Genomic DNA, 19,958 nt, shown 5'->3' on the forward strand with positions numbered 1-19,958 from the left:
TTTTCCATTAAGCAACTCAATCAAAAAAGTATTCTTTATAAAAAACAGTCCTACATTTTTCTGCTTTTGGCATCCTTTTCCTGTTTCTAATTAAAATCCCTTTAATTACTTTTGCTTTAATTAAGTATTATATTATAATTTACAGCCCATGACAGGTGTCATGTGTTAGGACTCATTATCATAAGGTACAGCAGAGAATATTAATTCACAAATACATTCAAAAAATATTGGGAAGGTTGGCAGACTGGAGGCTAAATTTCATTAACCATCATATTTAATTACCTACGCTGGATCAGAGAAGAAAGTAAATATTAAGGAGTGTGACTTAGGGGCATGAATTTGATGAATACCCAAGACTACTGACCAAAAGATCTCCTCAAAGCCTAATTTTGGTGCCAAAGGAAAAGGGGCTTAATCTCTAAAAGCTACATTTACTAAACCATGGACCCTGAGCTAAGGATTGAGAACGAAGTCCCTCTGGCACAGAACTTATCAACCAATCAAGAACCAGCTGATCGTGGTGTCACCTACCTGAAGCCAGGCCTACTTGATCTTGCATCACCTTAAATACAAATTCTAGGATAGTGTTCTGGGTAAAAAAAAGGCACAAAATCTGGTAAGCTTTTGGTTGGTCATTTGCTACCAAACCTGCATACAGATACAGAAAAGTCTGTGGTCCGGTGGTCTTCTCATCCACAGTCCGATACAATCTGAAAATAAAAAGGTGCCACGTTCCATTTGTATCACATAAACCAAAAGCAAGGACACACTCAAACGCAAAGGGTCACAAAAGAATTCCTTATTCCCAAAATAACAAAACCGATACCATTTGGACAAAAGAGACGAAACCCAACATTGGTTCAACAATAAAAATCTTTAACCTTATAACTTTTATCAAGATCGATTGTTCTAACCCTCCTCTATTTCCTAAAACACACCACATCTCTGAGTTGCAAATTGACTGGAATTTTGAATGTGAGAAATTAATCTAATAGTAATGGTTTAAGTGCATTTGTAATTACTGCTGGTTAATTACAAGTGGTAATTATTGATTAAAGAGAAAACAGTCTCATATTTTCATGCTAAAATTATCCTTGATATCAATTGGTGCTGAAACAGCTTTGCGTTGACAGAAGTACTGCATTGATTCAGACTGTTGTCTGAGTGATACGAATCTCTTTGGAAAGAAGGAATGAGGAAATAAAGAATTATTTTCTGGAAGTTGGAGATCACCCCTTGCTTTTCATGTTTGCTATTTGCCTCTGCAAGAAGGACTGGAGATCGTGGCCACATGGTCTCAAGGGCTTGTTGGCCTCTCTCTGGGCTCTAGATAAATCACTTAGAAGACTGTTAAGGGACGGATAATGAAGAGTTTCACAACATTACTCTCTTCCAATCTGAACTATGGTCTTAGCTTCTGCAATGTTGCAGAAATGGAAAATCACCTTAAGAAAACACAGATTATTTTGCATGTTTCTAATAAAACTTCAAATAATTGAGATTGATGGGAGATCAGACTGAATAAAAAGAAATAAAATACATGGTTTAAAAAAAAAAAACAATTTACATTTTCTAACTGAGAGGACCAGGGTTGCATTGGAATCGATTTGAAACATGTAACTTAGTGAGGACAAAACAAATGCAGTGCTGTTCATTGATGAAAGCACAGCTGTAGTTATTTTCTACTTGAAGGGCAAGTGGCTTTTTCACCCACCACTGAAAGGTACTTTCCCCTGGTTTCCCTGAGCTCTCAAAAGAGCAATCACCCATAGCTGAAAGCAGAGAAGTCTTATCCCGACACGATGATCAACAAGGACTGAAGAACACATACAAAGTAATCGTGCTTATTTTTATTAGATGTTCCTTTTACAATTAGAACTGCAAAGGAGTACTACAGCCACTGCATGCACATCTACCATAAGAAAGACCACACTGTACCTTAACACTCCTTAGGTAGTAAATAATTTACTTTACCTAGCTTGGTCACTCAAGAAAGAATGCGGCATCGGATACAAGAATACAAAAAAAAACATAAAATAAGATACAATTACAAGGAAATTGTTTAAATCAAGCAGCAAAACATAAAGTGCATTTTTTGCTCCTGAAGCTTTCTTCGGAGTCACTCAAATCAGTTGGCACCAACCACACTCCAGTGTCAAATGAAAGAAAATATAAAGAAATAAAGACACCTGCTTGAATGTCTTCTTGGGATCCGTCTCTCTGACTGAAAAAAACTTCTGCTAAATGTAGAAATTGATACAGCTTTCGGAGTATTTTAAAAAGAGCCAGAATTGTGCCAATACCTTTGTCAAGTGTTCTACAAATCTTAAGAGCTACCATATTTCAAACATTTCCCAGTTCCTCCTCTCAATACCTCCAGGTGCATACATTTCCTTGCTTTTAAAACTGAAAGCAGTTCACAAAAGATAAATCCCTTGAGATAATTCTCTCAGACCAGCATCAAGGATATCACATCACACAATGCGATTCCATTCATCAGAGCTAGTCCAGTGAATGTACTGGTAAAACTAAGCACCCTCAACACGATGAAGTAAAAATACAACTTGTCTTCCTACAGCCGTAAATTAGTGTTACCATTCTTCATATTTAACTTTCTTTTACAATTCCACATAAAAACAATTTCAGAGACTTCTTTAATAAAGCACAAATCCTTTCTTCTTGGACACAATTTACTGCACGGCTCATCAGCACTACAGGAAAAGTCCCACCTATATCTTCTTTTTTATTCTGTCTCTCCTGGTAATAAAGCCTGTTTTCTGTGATCTCTGAAGTGCAAAAGCTAAAATTAAACTATCACTATAAAATGTATCATGTACCTTAACCAACATGAAATATTGTGAAATAAAGAATATTTTAAGTTTGCTTAAGTGCATCCTATACAAAAGTCAAAAAGGTCTGAGTAATCTTGTTTTTATTTACGTCCTTTCCGGCAGCTGCCTTTTAAATATTACTCTCTTGAATTATTGTCTTGGCTCATATTAGGTTCACCAATTCATTTGCTATTTTAATGCAGACTGAAATAAGCTTTTCTCTTTTTCTGTGTAGTGAAGTGAGGCAGAATGAGAACATTGTTTTGCTTCACTTGGTGACTGCATAAACAAAGAGGCTTGGACTCCACTGTGGAACAGAAGGGATGTAGAGGGGGGACACTGGTTTGCATTTCAAGTTCAATAAATCAGATATAAATGAAAAACAATTATGATAATATTACATTGTACTTTCCACACAGGTTGTAAATACATTTTTACAGCTAGAGACCTGGGACTTGTAGGCACATTCTACAAAAATAATCAGACTTTTCAAAAGCATAGTGCTTTGCAACCATTAGGCCTGACATTAAATTAATTATGTACAGTCAAGACATGCACTCTTTTAGCAGGACTGAATTCAGCCAAACTGTGCAGACATATAACAAACAGAAATATTATTTCCAAAACCAAACATTAGACTCGAAATATGCATGGCTGTATAGGATAATCTAGTGCTTTTAAGTTACCTTTATCCACAAGGTGGCACCTACAATACTTAAAAAGGCAGTTTAATTATAAATTACAAACAATACTTAAAAGACCCAGCAAATAAACTAGTTACTTAAGAAATATCTCTCTCCAATGGCAACACATGTAATTGATATTACTTATTTATCAACTTATAAAAGCATGAAACAAAAATATCAAATGCCCAAAATTAATGACCAGACGAATCTCATAAATTGTCCAAGCTAGAAAGTGAATCATTTGCAGTCCACCTTCTGGCCAGTGTGAAGGTTCCTGGCCCATTTTACAAAGATTTTGGTACAAAGCCAAGCTATTCCTGTCGAATCTCTCTGGGCTCTCTCTCTCACTTGGCTCTATCGACCCTGCTGCAGGTACTGCTGGGTGAACATGTTCAACTCGCTGTCCAGCCAGCCTGCTTTGTTCCTGAAATCCCAAAAAGAATGGTAAGTAAAACAACACTTAGGAGGTTAAGACAGCATCAAAGAATCCAAGTCATGCACACCAAGACAGGTACAGCTGCTGTTACTGCCAAGACCTGAATAACATTCAACCATTCTTCCAGCACGGCTACACCTTAGAAAGGACACCAAACCATTGCAGGGCACACACACAAGCACACTGACAATTTAGAGACACCAGTTAACCCTAACCAGTACGATTTGATGAGAAACTGGAACACGTAAAGAAAACTCAAGTGAATATGGGGAGAACATACAAACTTCACACAAAAGACACTACAAACCAGAATCAAACCAAGGATGTAGGCGCCTTAAAGCAGCATTTTAACCACTGTTTCTCCATTTCACTCAAGAATTTAATACTACTTTAAACACTTTGCTTTAAAGATTGTGTAGTAAAAAGAATAGCCAAGCTGTTCATGGCTTAAACAATACTGAATCCGCCGCTTTCAAAAGCCTATGGATTTCAGAATATTCGATGGTTATATGTGCTTTAGTTTTCTTTTGTAATTAAATATCCAGGACAGCAAAAACAAATACAAACATTAAGATACTATTACAAAGAGATTAAATGCTCAACAGATTATGTCTCAACAATATGATTGCAAATAACTGCAGATTTTTATAGAGAACCGCAAAAACAAAAAGAGGAGAGTTATTAAATTCTCGTAATGATGGGCTGAATCCTGAAGGTTTTAAACTTTACTCTAATCAACCATCAGCAAATGATCAGGATGTTTTGTTGATCACTGAGATAATTAGCTATTAATAAAGTAGAACATCGGCAGCTGTATCAACCTGCAACTCGCAACTGGCAACCCACTGAAGCTAAGCATGTCTGAGTCTGGACAGTACCTAAATGGGACCAATAGGGGGCGCTCACCCGGTGTCCTAATGCCCCAGTATAGTGATGGGGACACTATACTACAAAAAAAGGGGCTGTCCTTCAGATAAAACGTAAAACCGAGGTCCTGACTCTCTGTAGTCATTAAAAATCCCAGGGCACTTCTTTAAAATGTAGGGGTGTTACTCTGGTGTCCTGGCCAAATTTTCTCCTGCCGTTTACCAACCATGGCCTCCTAATAATCTCTGAACTGGCTTCATCACTCTGTTCTCCTCCACACTGATATCTGGTGTGTGGTGAGCGTACTGGCGCACTATGGCTGCTGTCACATCACCCAGGTGGGGGCGGTGGAAGGGGGTCCCCATTACTTGTAAAGTGCTTTGAGTGGAGCGTCTAGAAAAGTGCTATATTAGCGTAAGGAATTACTGTTGTTATTATTATTAACAAAAAATCACAGTATGGGACCAGGGCACCCCTCTGTGAAAAAAGCATCATATAGCCTCACAGTAGAGGCCGTCACTGGAAGCAGAGGGCCCAGTGAGAGCCCGTCTGGCCGAGCCCGCGTGCTGTCCTTACCGCAGCAGCTTGGCCTTGCTCTGCAGGGAGTCCAGCAGCTCGATCTTCGCGTTCATCTCTTTGATCTCATCTTCAAGGTTCTGGCGAGTCACGTCTACCTGCTGGCACAGCTGGGCGAACGTGCCCGCCAGTTCCCTACGTGGCACAACAACATGCGATTAGTGTGGCGCTGCTCTCAGCTGGAGAGCAGTCATTCAGGTAATCGATGTAGTCTCTTTGGTAGCGCCTCACTTGTTTTATCTTATGTACATTCTATCACAAAAACATTATGCATAATCACTTAGATGCGAATCAATAGCCTCTTGTAGCCATTGTTACAGCTGGTACCCTGGATTCTTACAAGAAATGGCTGGATAAGATCCTTGGACCAGTTAACACTGATTTTTTACAAAGCAGTCTCCTTCCACTAGAGGGCAGCATCAGCCCTTTACCATCTTGGAAAGACTACTGTTTCATGATGAATATGCAGCAATATTTTAGATTTGTTTTTGTAAAACAATCCCCATTTTGGATATTAAACAGGTCCGAGCACATCTTCTGTTGGTTGAAATCCAAGTTAGAATAAAAAAAGAATAATTTAAAAGACTATGTAATGAGAAAGTGTCATGCTTAGTAACCTCCAGTTAGAACTCAATTAACAACTAGATTAAATACAAATAGTGCAGTGGAAAGCCTATAAATTCTTACTTCTTGGCTTTATTTACTGAGAGGACTGCTGAGCTTCTTCTTTAAAGAAAATTAAACACAGTAAGGGAATGCAGATAACTCACTGCTGGACTTGGTGGCTGCAGTTGGAGCCGGTGTAGCTGACAATGAGCTGCAGCTTCTCGCTGGCATAGTCAACAAACTGACGCTTAAATGCTCGTTCCTTGGCCTTGTTTGTCCACGTAAGCCTCTCGTAGATGTACAGGAGCCCGTACAGCCCCACGGACAGAGCGATCAGCCGCCAGCCCACCGCTTTCCAAATCTGAGGCACATGGAAACGCACGATGAGGTTACCATCAGTCTCCAGACACGTGAAAGTCTGTTCGGTGACTGGGTTTGTATGGACTACTTCTGAACACAGTTCAGCCTGGAACTGAAAACTTAAAATCAAGAAGCTCTAATAGATAAAGGTGAAAGCAGACTGGGTTGGGGTTCTGAAGAAAGCCTCCTGTCTCTGTAAATTCCCTTCTCCCCCAGTTAACCTGGATAACAGATGGTATTTTCTTGGAGCAGTCCAGGTTCTAAATCCTAAGAACAGCTGCTCCAACTTACTACGAGTGTTGCTGGCACTCGTTTGACTGCTTACCACTCCTCCTACGACGATAATGCCCATTGATGTTCTGGAGGTCAATGATGCCAGTCCGGTCACCATTGAGACCATGAGTTCCTCCTGAGTCAAGGAGCCCTGAGGAAAGGGGGGCATGCTGGTGCTGACAGGGGTGATGGCCAAGGGACGTGGCACCTGTGAAGCCAGGAGAGAAGATTTTTACACACACCTGAACACCTGAGCGACCCACCTTCATAGCTCTGTCAGAAAGGGCTCACCGACAGAACAAACACTCAAGACGTAAACCCATTAGACTGCTTTATGTTCCTGTTACCAGGTTAAGATTCTCTTTCCTTCTAGACTAAAAAGGAAAACTTAGCTGGTGAAATCTCAGATGTACAGATGTTAGATACACAATGAAGATGAATGTTGAAATGGTTGCTTTTTAACAGCAAAGCCATGATACTGGAGAAGACATGGGAAGTACTGAGCAGAGAATCGCGAAGCAGCATGGCCTTACCTGGTCGTTGTATCCCAGGAGTGCTCTGCGGGTGTTCTTGGGCCCCAGAAAGCGGTTGACCAGCATGGTCCAACCCAAGGAGAAGTGGAAGCCAACGTCTTCCTGGAAGTCACTGCAGAGCTTGTCACAGTTGAGGTCGTAACTCAGGCTGAAGCACTGCCTTGGGACCAGTTTGTCTACCTGTTCCCGCACTGTGACTGGCAGCAAGGGCTTCAAGCCCTCTGTCAGGGCAGGGCAGAAAACAGCAAAGTTACTTCTGTATACCCAAGCTTAATTTAGTTAAAAATCTGACTCGCAACTACTAATCAAATAATACTTACAAGAGAACAAGTTGTAAATTATATAACTCTCTTATCTCCTGTAATGCTACTGTACTATCTTCTCTGTTGGTAAAGTTTGTCTTCCTTGTTGTGTTGGACTGTGCTTTAAAACTAATCTCCCCCAGATGATGATAAAACCTGAACTGAATTGTACCGAACACGCTCCTACAACACACCCACTTACAGAATTATTGGTCATTTGACACACTGTAAGATTCACAGGGCCACACAGGACAGGCCAGTCCTGAGCCCAGTCCTCACTGACTTCATATCAGGACATTATGTGCCAGGCAGCTTACTGGTCCACTAATCCCAACACTATCCTGGTGAAGCCCTGGCAGATATGCACTGCCTCTTGAGGCGCTTGGCTGGTAACATGGCCTAGATTCAAACAGTAGCATCTGGAGTTGTAAACCTTAACAAGTTTAACTACGTAGCAACCTTGGAAATCTAATTTGCATTAATCACTTCAATTGCTAAGAACCTCTGAATACCCCATGGAACCTAAATTTAACATTTTACATTTTGTGGTAGCATTTTTATTTTCCACTACAATAAATACACAAGTCATTTCTTCATAATACATGCAAGACAACATAAACCACCATGTATTGATGGTCTTCATTTAAAAAATTATAACCTACAATGCATTAGCAGAATCTAATATGCTTTAATGGAAGATATGGTTTCACTGTAATGAAGAGAGGAGAGTCAGCAAGGCCGACTGTGGGACTGACCAATCATCTCCGTCTGGTTGGTCTGTAGGGCAGTGGTGATGGCATTGGAGCACCTCTCTGACATATTCCTACCCAGGCCCTCCTCGATGTGTTTGTGGAGCTCCTGGGACAGGCCAAGAGGAGAGGGTAAAACACACTGCACTCACTTTCAACATTTTTGAAGAACTCACCCAACAAAACTCTAAACAAAAGCCCCATTACAAGTCGTGCTATTATTTTCAAGGCCAGTGGGAGATGTCACATTTTAATCTTAACCTTCTTTCCATTCTGACGAAGAATACTGGAGATTGGAAAACCCCACACTTCTGGCACAATATTGTTTTACATGAGTTGGGTGAAGATAACAGTTCATTTTCCAATGCGATCCTAAAATTACAGTATGAAAAGATCCATTTTTATAAAAATGTAAAAGTAAATGCAAGCAAATGAAGAAATGCGTGAGAATATGACATCTTCATATGCAAAAACATCCCATCTGTAGCACTGCTACATTTTCTTTGTGACTTTAAATCTGTAGATGGAACAAAGATGAGATGATGTACAGTCACAAGTGCAACAGTTCTCTTATCAGCAAAGCAATCAGAGGATACTGTCAAACAAAAGCATAGGTTACACTTTTTAAAGATGTAAAGTTTCATTTTCTCACATGATCACACGCTCTTTTAATTCTCCAGCAAAACGTGATATAAAATGCACTGCTAACAACAACTGGAGTAGAATAACAGTGGGGCAACACAGGGCACTTACATTCTTATAAACCTTAAGAACCACTTGGGAAGGGTGAAAATCCATGTGGAAATCGTCCACCAACACATATAGACGCCGGATCTCTTCAGCCATCGCGTTGGACACCTTTAAGCAAAACAGATATAAATATCATTAACTGAAATAGGAGCATGGAACAGATTATAGTAAAAGTGGCTAATCTCACGTAGAGGATATGTATATCTCTGAAGGCTACTGAGATATCCTACCTGCTTCTCCACCTCCTCCGTGATCTGCTTAATCTTACTCTTACAGTCCAGGGTCAGCAAATCCAGCTGCTTATCAATGAACTCCAACCTGTCCTGTCTCTCTTCTCTGGTCTCCATGCAGTGAACCCTAAAGCCACAAAGACAGCAAGACTCATTGGTCACGTCACTTGAAAAGCCTTCAAGTCACTTCAAAAAACTACATAAAAGCTACCTTGTACCTTAATGACACTCCCTGTTGAAAAATAAATGGTTCTTCCAGTAAACATTCTTTTAGAAAATTAAAGTCGAAGCCAATGCAGAATCAATCCATATTTTAATTTTCTAAACCTACTAGCCCCATATTCAAAACATTTAGGCACTTAAAACAGTGTTCAGAAAACAAAATGTTGAAAGTAGCGGTTTTTTACAGTATTTTAAATGCGTCTACTGTGAAGCTTTTTTTAAATTTCCATTATTTCTATTTTTTGTAATCTGCTGCTTAATAGGTGTATAAAATAAGCCAAAAGTGAGTTTTCAAACTTTGGATTTTTCACCTTTTTGATTGACAGGCGCAAACTGCAAAATTGGGAGGTTTTATTCCTTGTACAGGTTAGGATTACATTAACTCTAAAGGTTAGCTAAATGTATCATTCTATCTGGTTTTAAATGCAAGAAATAAGAGAGTTTAGCATGTAGAAAGCGAGTTTTCGAACTTTTGATTTTTGACCTTTTTGATTGACAGATGCATGCCTTAGCAAAAACTGCCAAATTGGGCCAAAGTTCGTTTTCAAGGAAACAACAAAACAACACTTTTCCTGCATTTCAAATGCATCCTAAAGCACAGCAAATGCATCACACCATCTCTAGGTGCTGTTCAAACCCTAACCCTAGCTTGGGCACTTCCAGAACAGGTTTCAAAAACCTTGCTTTAAACATACATTACTTTTCTAAGGGATTTAGGGATAAACGTGGGCCTAATTAGTAAGTCAAAAATTGAAGTTTGTTTTACACACTAATTTAGTTTTAGTTGTTTTTTTTAATACTCTCAAATGCAAAGACGTTTTTATATAAAAAAATAGCATGACACGTGCCCGTGATGCAGTACGATGGGGAACACGCCCACCTTTGCTCTTGTGCAGCGATGTGAACTGAATCCATGATCTGCCGCAGGGTTTCCGATATCTGCTTGGCCCTCACTGTGTGTTGCTCAAACTTGGTCTTCACTGCAGACTGGGAGATGCACTCCTTCAAAAGAGCAAGCCGAAACCGTCCTCTGAGAAACTGCACGGCAGTGGCGTTTCAGACGTTATCAACATCAGGAAACGACAGTGCTCGCTTACCTCAAACCGCCTCTCAAAGTTCTGAAACTCAAACATTCTTGCTTGAAACCCTTCAGCCAGCGCTCCTCCTATTAAACAATGTAAAACACAGTGTGATTAGTCATCACCAATATCGTATTATTACATGACGTATGATATCGGATTATTCCCCCCATTAATAAGGTGTCTGCCTCACCTGCTGGTGGAAAAGCAAGCCTAACATAAAACAGAACTAACGATTCAAGAATGTCCAAGTAGTCCTTTCCAAATCATTACTTCAAGCACGCTAAGTTCTGATCCGATTTGACGTATTGATTTCCACGCTAGTGATTTATGACGCCGCACAGCGAGGCACTGAACAATCTACCTCCTTCTGGCATTCCCTGGGCCTTCTGGATACGCGCCTGCAGGACCTCCTTGGCCGACACGAAGAAGATGCGGTCGCTGGCCTGAGCACGGTCCACCACGGCCAGCTCATCCACCAGGAAGCTGGTGCAGCGGTCCATGTGCTGATGGCGTACCTACACGACAGCACGGAGAGACTGAACTCACCCCCACCACCACCTCCTGGCCTGATCATCTCGCTCGTCCTACCCCAGGCCATGAAAACCACAGCTCAGTGCCTGCAGCCCAGTGACACAGGCTTCAGAAACAAGACCTTCTTCGACCTTGAACTTAAGTCTGATCGCCTCATCTCTGGTTTTGTACCCTTGATGATATTTTCACAAGAAAACCAATCAAATACAAAGTACACATGAACGAAATATAGTTCTACAGTTCCTCCAATCTCGCAAAAGTTATCTGTCTCGCATATAACTTAGCACAGGACATGCAGAATTAGTTAGAAAACAATATGGCTTGTAGGTAGAAAGAAGTTTAAATGTGCCTTAACAGCAGGCACAGTGTGAGCACTGACGTCATGCGCTGCCTTCTCCTTACCTCCTCCATGTACTCGGGCTCAGAGGCCGAGGCGTCCCAGCGGTTATTCAGTATGAAGATATTTGGTCGGGAAAGGCGCTCATTCACTTTGTGGAAAAACTGCTTTTCCTAAAGTTAGACCACAGAAGAAAGGCTTTAAGGTGGAATTGAAACATAGTGGTGTATGGTGGAGAGAGTAATAATACATCAGCAGAGTACCAGATAAGGTCAGTGGAACAATATTTAACAAATCTGTCTAATGTTCATTTTTGTTATATAATACTATGAAGTAATCTCTTAGACTATATATTCTCAGTGTCAGCAGCTCTTTCTTTGGCTGACTAATAAACGATATGCCATTTATCAATCTGATTTCTCTTTGACATCAGCAGACTATAGTTAGCCTTATCATAATCACTGTACCTCAGGGACTTAATATTGGGGAAATAAAAACAGGACGTTTTTATCTTCCATCTTTTTCCAGCGTCACAATCTGTTTGTATTAGATCCCACATGTCCTTCTCACCGTCTGCATCAGTGTTGACTCGGAATTGGCCACCAACACAAACACATCGGCGTCCAGGCAGAACTTGTCAATCCAGCTGTCCAGCTCGGTGGTGACATCAATCCCAGGGCTGGAAACACGCATTTGGGATGAGAGAATAGAGCATCAGGCCCAGCACACAGCAAACACAGACTAAGCAACTAGACTGAACCGAAACTGAAGGCAATCCAGGCCGGGAAAAAAAACGCAGACCAGCTGCACGAATGTTTTTCTATGTAACTTTCTGTGTGTACAAAACAAACAGATTTTTCAAATGATGCTCAGAAATGGCAACATTGCCGCTTCTAAGCAACGAGATCCTACCTGTCCACGAGCACCAGGTCATCACGCAGCAGGGCGCACTTGGCCTTGGGCCACATGACACACACCAGACTGCCCGCGTCCAGGTGTTCGTCCTGGTGAAGGGCATGAGCCAGCTGGTTCACCGTCTGACAGGCAAGCAGAGAGAAGACGGGCACTCACTAACTGGGCACTCGCACAGAAAGGCACTCCGATCAGGGGTGTGCAAACCAGTCACTTCAGAATCTTCTAAATCTTAAATCAGATTCCTTAAACACAAACATTCATGACATCGGGCTTAGGACGTCCCTTTCTTCTTTTCGCAGTATGTGCTGTGAAGATAACTGTCACCGTAAAACTGTTTTGAGGCATACGTTTCCAAATTTACTGCTGAAAAAGTTGAACTGACCCTTTTTGTTTTACCTAGAACAATCTTAGCTATGTACAGTATTTCCATGTCAGGGTATGGCAAACTCATTAGCTGGCCTGAGGTGGGGCTGGTGTCCCTAAAAGACACAGGGCAACTGGTTCTCTTACCCTTTATATTTAAAAGGTAAAACATACCCTCCAGAAATGTTATGAAGGGGGTCACATGCATTCATACATATTACCACAAACGGTCCATCTCAGACCATGTCAAGGTTTTAATCATTTTATTCAACTGCTACTATTTGCTCCCATGCCAATATCTCCTGTTCCCTTTAGCAGCTTCTTCAGTCTTAGGGTGTGACATCCATTTGAAATTCACGTATGCCAGAATCAATTTAATTAAGTTATACTTTGTGGACATTTTTGTGCATGATGTTTCTACCAGCCTGGGTGTTATTGCTCATTGTGAAATCAAACGTATCTTTTTACATTCTTAAATATAAACTAAGTGTTGGGTTATACGTGAACCAACATACAAAGTAAGTGAACCAAAATGCATAATAATTTTTTTAATCAAATTAACTGATAAACTACAGAGTATAACATTTATTACATTCACTCCCTATAGCACTTTTTAGAACACAATAGTGTAACTATATACAGATGATCTATTTTTATAGATATTGATCTAGTTTTAAAATAAATATTTTTGCGTGGTTGAGCCACACTCCTGTGTCCGTGACTATGAGAGGAAAGACTACTTCCTCGGAGAGTAGGAATCACTGCTCAACAGGACGCCCTTGCTGTAGCTTACATTGACACTCTTCCTCTCCTCCGAGCCCTCAGTCAGCAGGTAGGAGTCATTGCCATCGGTGCCCTCCACTCGCAGGAAGCAGTTGGTGGTGTGCCCGATGCCCGAGGGCAGGACCTTGTCCCAGAGCATCGCATTGATCACTGAGCTCTTCCCGTTGCTCGTCCTGTCGGGAGGGCAATACAGACGTGTCACGCAGGCGGGGGTAGGGGTGATTCAACCAGACAAGATTAAATTACCTGATCAGCACATCCATTCGGCCAGGACAGAAATTATTGCTTTGACAGCCCGTTTAAACATTGAATGTCTTCAGTAAAAGCCTTCAGTTTAAAATTTCCAAACATTTAAGTTCAAAGTAAAAATTTGTCCATTTCCAGAATGTACTCTCCTCGTTAACTATAAAATTAAAGGGGGAACCTGACCAAGTTACTGTATTTAATGCATTTTCTCATTTTATTAAAGAATTTTAGCTAGAGATCTCCTTATAAATATATAGAAATATAATCTCCTTATAATATTTCTAAAAACATTTATGAGAAAATACTCAGCTTTTTCAAAGACAAAACAAACACAGAAATAATGAAAGCTGGCTTTAATAGTTTAGAGAAAGGTCACAGGAGTTTTCACCTCTTTCGGAGTTTCGGTCTAAGTAGTTTGTACTCCTAAAATGATACCCTATGTTTTATCTACTGTATCAGAAGGTTTTGATGCAGCAGGATTGCAGTGTACAGGACGTGAAATACTGTGGGCAATAATCAAGCGTTTTTACATCCATATGAGAAACCGAGATCCCCCATATGAATAACCTAATCCGAATTTCAATAAAACACAGCAATATTGCCCTGTGAAATCTACACTGTGCTTTACCTCCCAAAAAAGGCCACTTTCATGTGTCTCCTGGCCAAAACCTCGCCGATCCCTGCAACCTTGGACAGATAACCTTTCACCTCCATCACCTGCTCCTCTGTGGCAATAGGGTCCAAATCCTCATTCTTGTATGTCTCTGCAGAAAAATTCATTTCCAAGAAAATCACAATACAAAAAAAAAAGTGGACAACTGCAATCAGAGTTAAGAGTTGCATGCCAGGCTTCAAAAGGAGAGTTCAAACGGTTTAGTACCATTCCAATTTAAAATTCCCCCAATTCTTACTTTTTGAGTACTCAATGCTCAACTCAAACTCAAAACACTGGGAAAAAAAGTGGAAAAGAAATATGCATTTACTGAAAGCAATGAAACAAAAACATGAAAATTAAAGGAAAAGGCCACTGCATAGATGCAAATATTTAGGTTAACAAATTAACTGTTTGATTACCTTGTTTCAGAAAACAACTGTCTACGTGACCACCAATGAAACAGGCATTCAGGCCACCTGTGAAGCCTCACTGGAATATCGCGATGGGCAGTAGAAGATGCTTACCTTCAAGGAAGGCCGAGCTCTCCTTGATGTAGGCACCCAGCTGCTCAAAGATACCGTTGATTTTCTTCTTGGCGGTGACGAAGTGCTTGAGAGGCGAGGCATTCACCTCCGCCATTAGTCTCTTGTCCTTCTTGCTGATCGCAGTGTTGGTACGAGAGAAAATCAGAGACATCGCGCTGTAAAACAAAGAAACCAAAACTGGTTCATTCCTGTGTCTGCGCTCTTGGTCCTCTTCCATTGGATTTGACTTTTTAACATAACTAAAACTCTGCCATCTAGTTTTTTTAGTAGAAACTCAGGAAAGGTGATTAAGGGCTTGTCCAAAAACAGTTGCTTGGTCTCATACAGCAAGAGCACACAACAGTATACTTCACTCAGTAGCTGAAGATGAACTGCAGTCTCGGACTGCATTTTGGAAGAGTCATTATTTCATAAAAAGGAAGGAATTTTACTGTCAAACATTTCTTACAATACTAAAAGAATAATATTAACACAAAACAGAAATTAGTCAGCGGATACTTGCACTGGGAGAATTTTAAGGCCTCCGGCCTTGAGCTAGAATTAATTATGCAAGCTGTTCGAAGTTTCTCTAAATTTCCAAAGAGAAATCTGTGCCATCTGAATAACCTTGACACAAATTAGGAGATTCAGCCTAGATTTTATTCCTGGAAAATGTGTTCACAAATACAAGCAAGCATGGCATGTAATTATAATGAAGTTAACTCTGATGAAGTTCATTTGTAGGTCACAAAATCCGGTCATTGCTTAGCTAACACTATTAAAATTTAAACAACTGCTACTTCAATACAATACAGTAATACTGCCATAGTCTCTTTCTCATAAAGGCAAGACTCTTTATGAGGTGTAAGAAAGCGATAAGCAAAGATCACTGGTGACACAAAAAAGTCTAATATTTCACAGTAGAGCCCAAACTTCAGCATAAATTAGATTTTCTCTGGTAAACTAGGCATTAAATCTTTTCACTAAAGACAAGAAATCACTTGGCTGAAGCTCTGTTATACTACAATATAACTAACCTGCAGGTAGAAAACATTCGTACTAAAAACATCCATTTTGTAGTATCATGCGTGGTGGCGATACTACAAAATACTTGGTGTGCTCAAAAGTTCTACAGAACTGAAAAATTAAATAACAATATTCAGAAAAATATCTTAAGAATATTCTTGGTACAGCTTGTCATGGTTCTCAGGTGGCATTCACTGTTATTTCCTGTACTTTAAAAGGATTTGCTTTAGACTTAATTTAAATAATTAAGTGGCAACATATTTTAGCAAGCATTTACAGTATTTTGTGTATTAACCACACAGTTTATCAAATTTATTGTATGTTTCTCATGATGAGAATATTCTTTGATTCTCAAAACCCTTTTTTTCCCCCAAAGAAGATGACTGTTGCTTTTAGAGAAAGTACCCCTTAATACTCTTTGAATAATTCTTGGGTGTATTTCTTCATAGTACTTTATAAACATGTCAAGAACATTTTTTTCTGTATACTTAAATCCATATAAGGACACATAAATAAATGTAAAGTTCACATACAACTGATTTTACTTGACTTGAACTCAGAGTAAGTCTTCCTTTGGCAACAGTAGTGCAGCAGGGCCATGATCAAAATCCCCGATCTCATTAAACAAAAGGTCTCAACTAATCTTTTCTATTGCTGAATGAATAAACAAACGTTTCCCTGACTTTCATCTCTGTTATCGTGAGAGCCAGACTGTTCTTCATAGGGATGGACTGCAGGCCCACACTATCTGTGAGAGAGTCACCTTGAAAGGGTTCTTGGGAAATGTCCAGCTCACTTCCTGCTGCAGGGAGTCCAATCACACAGCCTTTGTGTGACTGACATTCCCCAAGACTCAAATTCATGGTTCTCCTTTACAGTGGATCAGAGCCGCCACCACCAGATAAAGACGAAACTCAGTATGATGCATGCAACAAAGTAATCAATCAATTACGACAAAGTCATTGATCATGACATGTGTGAACCAACAACAATGCAGAGAATGTGGATCAAAGCATGTCAAAAAGTCACCTACTATTATACTAAACATCTGATGGACAGTTATACAGTTTTGTATTCAGAACCTCACGGCAGGCACAAAAAGCTGTGTTTGAATTATTAGAGTCTGGTGCAAAATCTTGCAAACACAAATATCCCGACAAACTCTTATCACTATCAGGATCATTTACCAACGAGCCTCTCACCTTGTCAGGCCTTTTGCTTCTTCCAGAGAACCGGTGAATCAACCATAGCCTTTCCCCCAACCCTGGTCCTGTCTTTGCAGTCCTGTGTGCCTGCCCCACATGCATCTGCACGGCTGCTGAGCGCACCAATCATCACTTCTCTTAACCTAGCCTTGCAAGGCAGCATTACCAAGTTTAAATCCAGCAGCCCGACAGAGAGACGGAGAGCAAGGATAAGTGCTGCGCGTGACTTTCTTTCCTGCCAAGAGGGGAGGTGAAAGTTCTGTAAGAATGGCAGGACCGCTCAGACAGCATAACTTGCCCGGGCCTCTCTTTCTGACATGCACTAGGCTGGGTCAAATAAACATGCAATTGTCTGCCCTCTTGTGCAAGTGACTGCAGACACACCTCCTCAGAGACACCACACACATCTCTGGGGAAACAATATGAAGCTACAGAATGCACAGGTTCTGTTCAATATCGGTGCATAGGGCACAGCTTTGTGGACGAGACTCCAAACATGGCCGAGACTCCCAAACACGAAGGAATGCAGATACAAAACATCCGGCATGTCCTTCTCATTGTTAATTTTCTAGCCCACACAAAGCTAATGGGTATCTAAAGATCAGCCAAAGAAAGACGAAAAGATTACACAAAAAGCCGAAGTCCTGACTCTCCGTGATCATTAAAACTCCCAGGGTGTTTCTTGAAAAGAGTAGGGGTGTTAGTAGTTAGTAGGGGTGTTGGTGTCCTGGCCTTTACCAATCATGGCCTCCTACTAAGAAGTGTAAGCATGATGATAATGATGATAAAGATTAAAATATAAAAAGCTGCTTTTAGAGCATAACCCACTAATGATGCACAAAATGTTATTTTCTTGCAAGGACAAGGAAGGAAATAGATGCTTATTGTTATCTACTTCTCACGTGGTTAAATGCACACACTCATATTCTGTTAGTACTGACCACAACTGCTCTCTCTGCTTGCTGTTTGAAGGGTTAAACTTCCCTCAGTTCACAGCTAATAATATTCAGCCCCGTGCAACCTTTCACCCACATTCCCTGATTGCAGTCACCGATGGGCAAGTCAGCCCAGAGACAACTGGAAACTCCCTAGTTACCATGGAAAAAAAGCGCTTATTATATTCCTGCATTCCACAGTGCACTTTTCAAGATGAATTTATTGAGTATTTTAAAGACCTAGCAAATTCTCTCAAAACAATAAACTACAGCTTCACCATTATACATTCACAAAATGTATTTAAAAAAGAGAACTGCACAAAAAATCATAATAAATAATAAACAGTGCACAACCACCCCCTAGAGAGACAGTACAGATAGAACTTAACTTAACATTTTCCAATTAAAATGCATTTAATAACAGCTAGAAAATGCAATCAAGAAGCTTAAAAAACGTACTGAAAACCACCCCCCACCCAATAAAAATACAGCTCTATGGTAAATTCTCATATTCTATAGAAATAGTATATATCAAAATATGATCCGTTTATTTAAACCTTAACGTGAAACTTCACGGTATCATCTGCAATAAAAGAGATTCCTTGTCTGCTTCCTTAACACAGCAGTACTCTACAGTAGAAGCTGTAACGTCGTCTAGTTCACATTACTCTTAGAGGTGATCAGAAATACTTGTCAAGCAATACATTTCCCTGATCTCGCTAAAAGAAAAAAAAGAAAAAATCTGAGGCCCTCTCTTGAATCCACCTTGCACTCGACTTAAGGATGCTCCTATTTGTTTAAAATTTAGAAAAACCAATGTAAGGCAGCAGGATATCATCGTGAACAAAAATATAACCATTTCAACATTTCATTTAACTTGGGCAATTACTGAACCTGTTACCCAGGAGAGCGGTGTTAAACAGAAGCAGTTACTGTACATATGCACCGGTGCCCGATAGGTTCTGCTGTTTCAACCAATACAAAAGCTGTTATTTGTTCCACTGTAACATCGTGAAAGGCCGAGCAAGTGGCTAAAAAACTATGGAAAGCACTAGGCCTTTAATTATCCTGCAGGGTGGAGGTTTTAACGAATAGTAACTATATATTACTGTATACATGGAACTAATCAAACATCTATTTAAACAGCTACGTGACCCAACTATGCAATACCGTGGTTCGTTTATACATATTAGAAATAACTTGTATTTCTTACTGTACCTTTAAGGGTAAGGCGTGGATCACAGGTCTTGCATTTTGAGCTTTGCGTTATGCTCTGCCGAACTAAATCTAATCTGGATAACCTTTCTGGTAGAAGATCGTTATATTGTTACGGCTGGGTCACTTTCCCACAACTGGCGTAGATACTTGGTTCGATCGAGGGACCAGCTCCTCTGCGGGCGAGGCGAAGCACTTTTTCCCGACTCTTTCGTTGGTTCCACTTTTTTTACTTTAAGTCCGAAAGAGATCCCTTGGGCCCTTCCAATTATAGCTGAAATTTCACATGTATCATGCCTCCTTCACCTTCGGTCCCTCACTCTCACTCCCTGTCAGCCATTAACGCCCGATACGTCATCAACTGCGACACCAAAAGGAGACTAGTACGTTCAATAAAAGCGACAAAGAGCGCTGGTGAGGGAGGGTTTGGACGTCTCTTTTTCTGATGAATTACTCTTGTTTTAATTGAGAACTTATTCGGCAATAAACAGTCCTCTATACTGAGCTGATGTGTAACCTCGTATGTATTGTAATAACTGTGCATTTATTTGCTCAAATTGTAAAAAAAACACCATGTCTGCAAATTCATCGCGATGTGTGCAATTTTGTGCTGATTGCAGCCTCATATTTAGCTATTATCTGTATCATATTTAATTCTTTATGGCCTGTTGAGAGTTCAAGGTCCTCCCAGTAGAAGAACTCTATGAACTCAGTCTCGGC

The 19,958-nt window shown here is 40.3% G+C and overlaps 1 protein-coding gene across 2 annotated transcripts; it reads right to left on the reverse strand.

Moving 5' to 3' along the window:
• Positions 1-1,835: 1,835 nt before the first annotated feature.
• Positions 1,836-19,609, reverse strand: mfn2 (mitofusin 2). 2 transcript variants are annotated; one of them, XM_088616880.1, is made up of 18 exons: positions 19,242-19,609; positions 14,858-15,033; positions 14,307-14,442; positions 13,443-13,605; positions 12,284-12,408; positions 11,942-12,050; positions 11,437-11,544; positions 10,865-11,018; positions 10,519-10,586; positions 10,302-10,423; positions 9,200-9,326; positions 8,973-9,077; positions 8,226-8,328; positions 7,169-7,389; positions 6,688-6,843; positions 6,167-6,363; positions 5,397-5,531; positions 1,836-3,941 (listed from the first exon to the last, which is right to left on the reverse strand). In XM_088616880.1, the coding sequence occupies exons 2-18, from the start codon at positions 15,027-15,029 to the stop codon at positions 3,872-3,874; spliced, it is 2,271 nt and encodes a 756-aa protein (XP_088473006.1). In that variant the 5' UTR covers positions 15,030-15,033; positions 19,242-19,609; the 3' UTR covers positions 1,836-3,871. The 2 variants fall into 2 exon arrangements, with proteins under 2 accessions (XP_088473006.1, XP_088473007.1); XM_088616881.1 differs by lacking the exon at positions 19,242-19,609 and adding an exon at positions 17,086-17,234.
• Between the last annotated feature and the right edge of the window lie 349 nt (positions 19,610-19,958).

This window comes from Lepisosteus platostomus, chromosome 23 (genome assembly GCF_059453375.1).
Source record: "Lepisosteus platostomus isolate fLepPlt1 chromosome 23, fLepPlt1.hap1, whole genome shotgun sequence".
In the NCBI taxonomy this organism is placed as follows: Eukaryota; Metazoa; Chordata; class Actinopteri; order Semionotiformes; family Lepisosteidae; genus Lepisosteus; species Lepisosteus platostomus.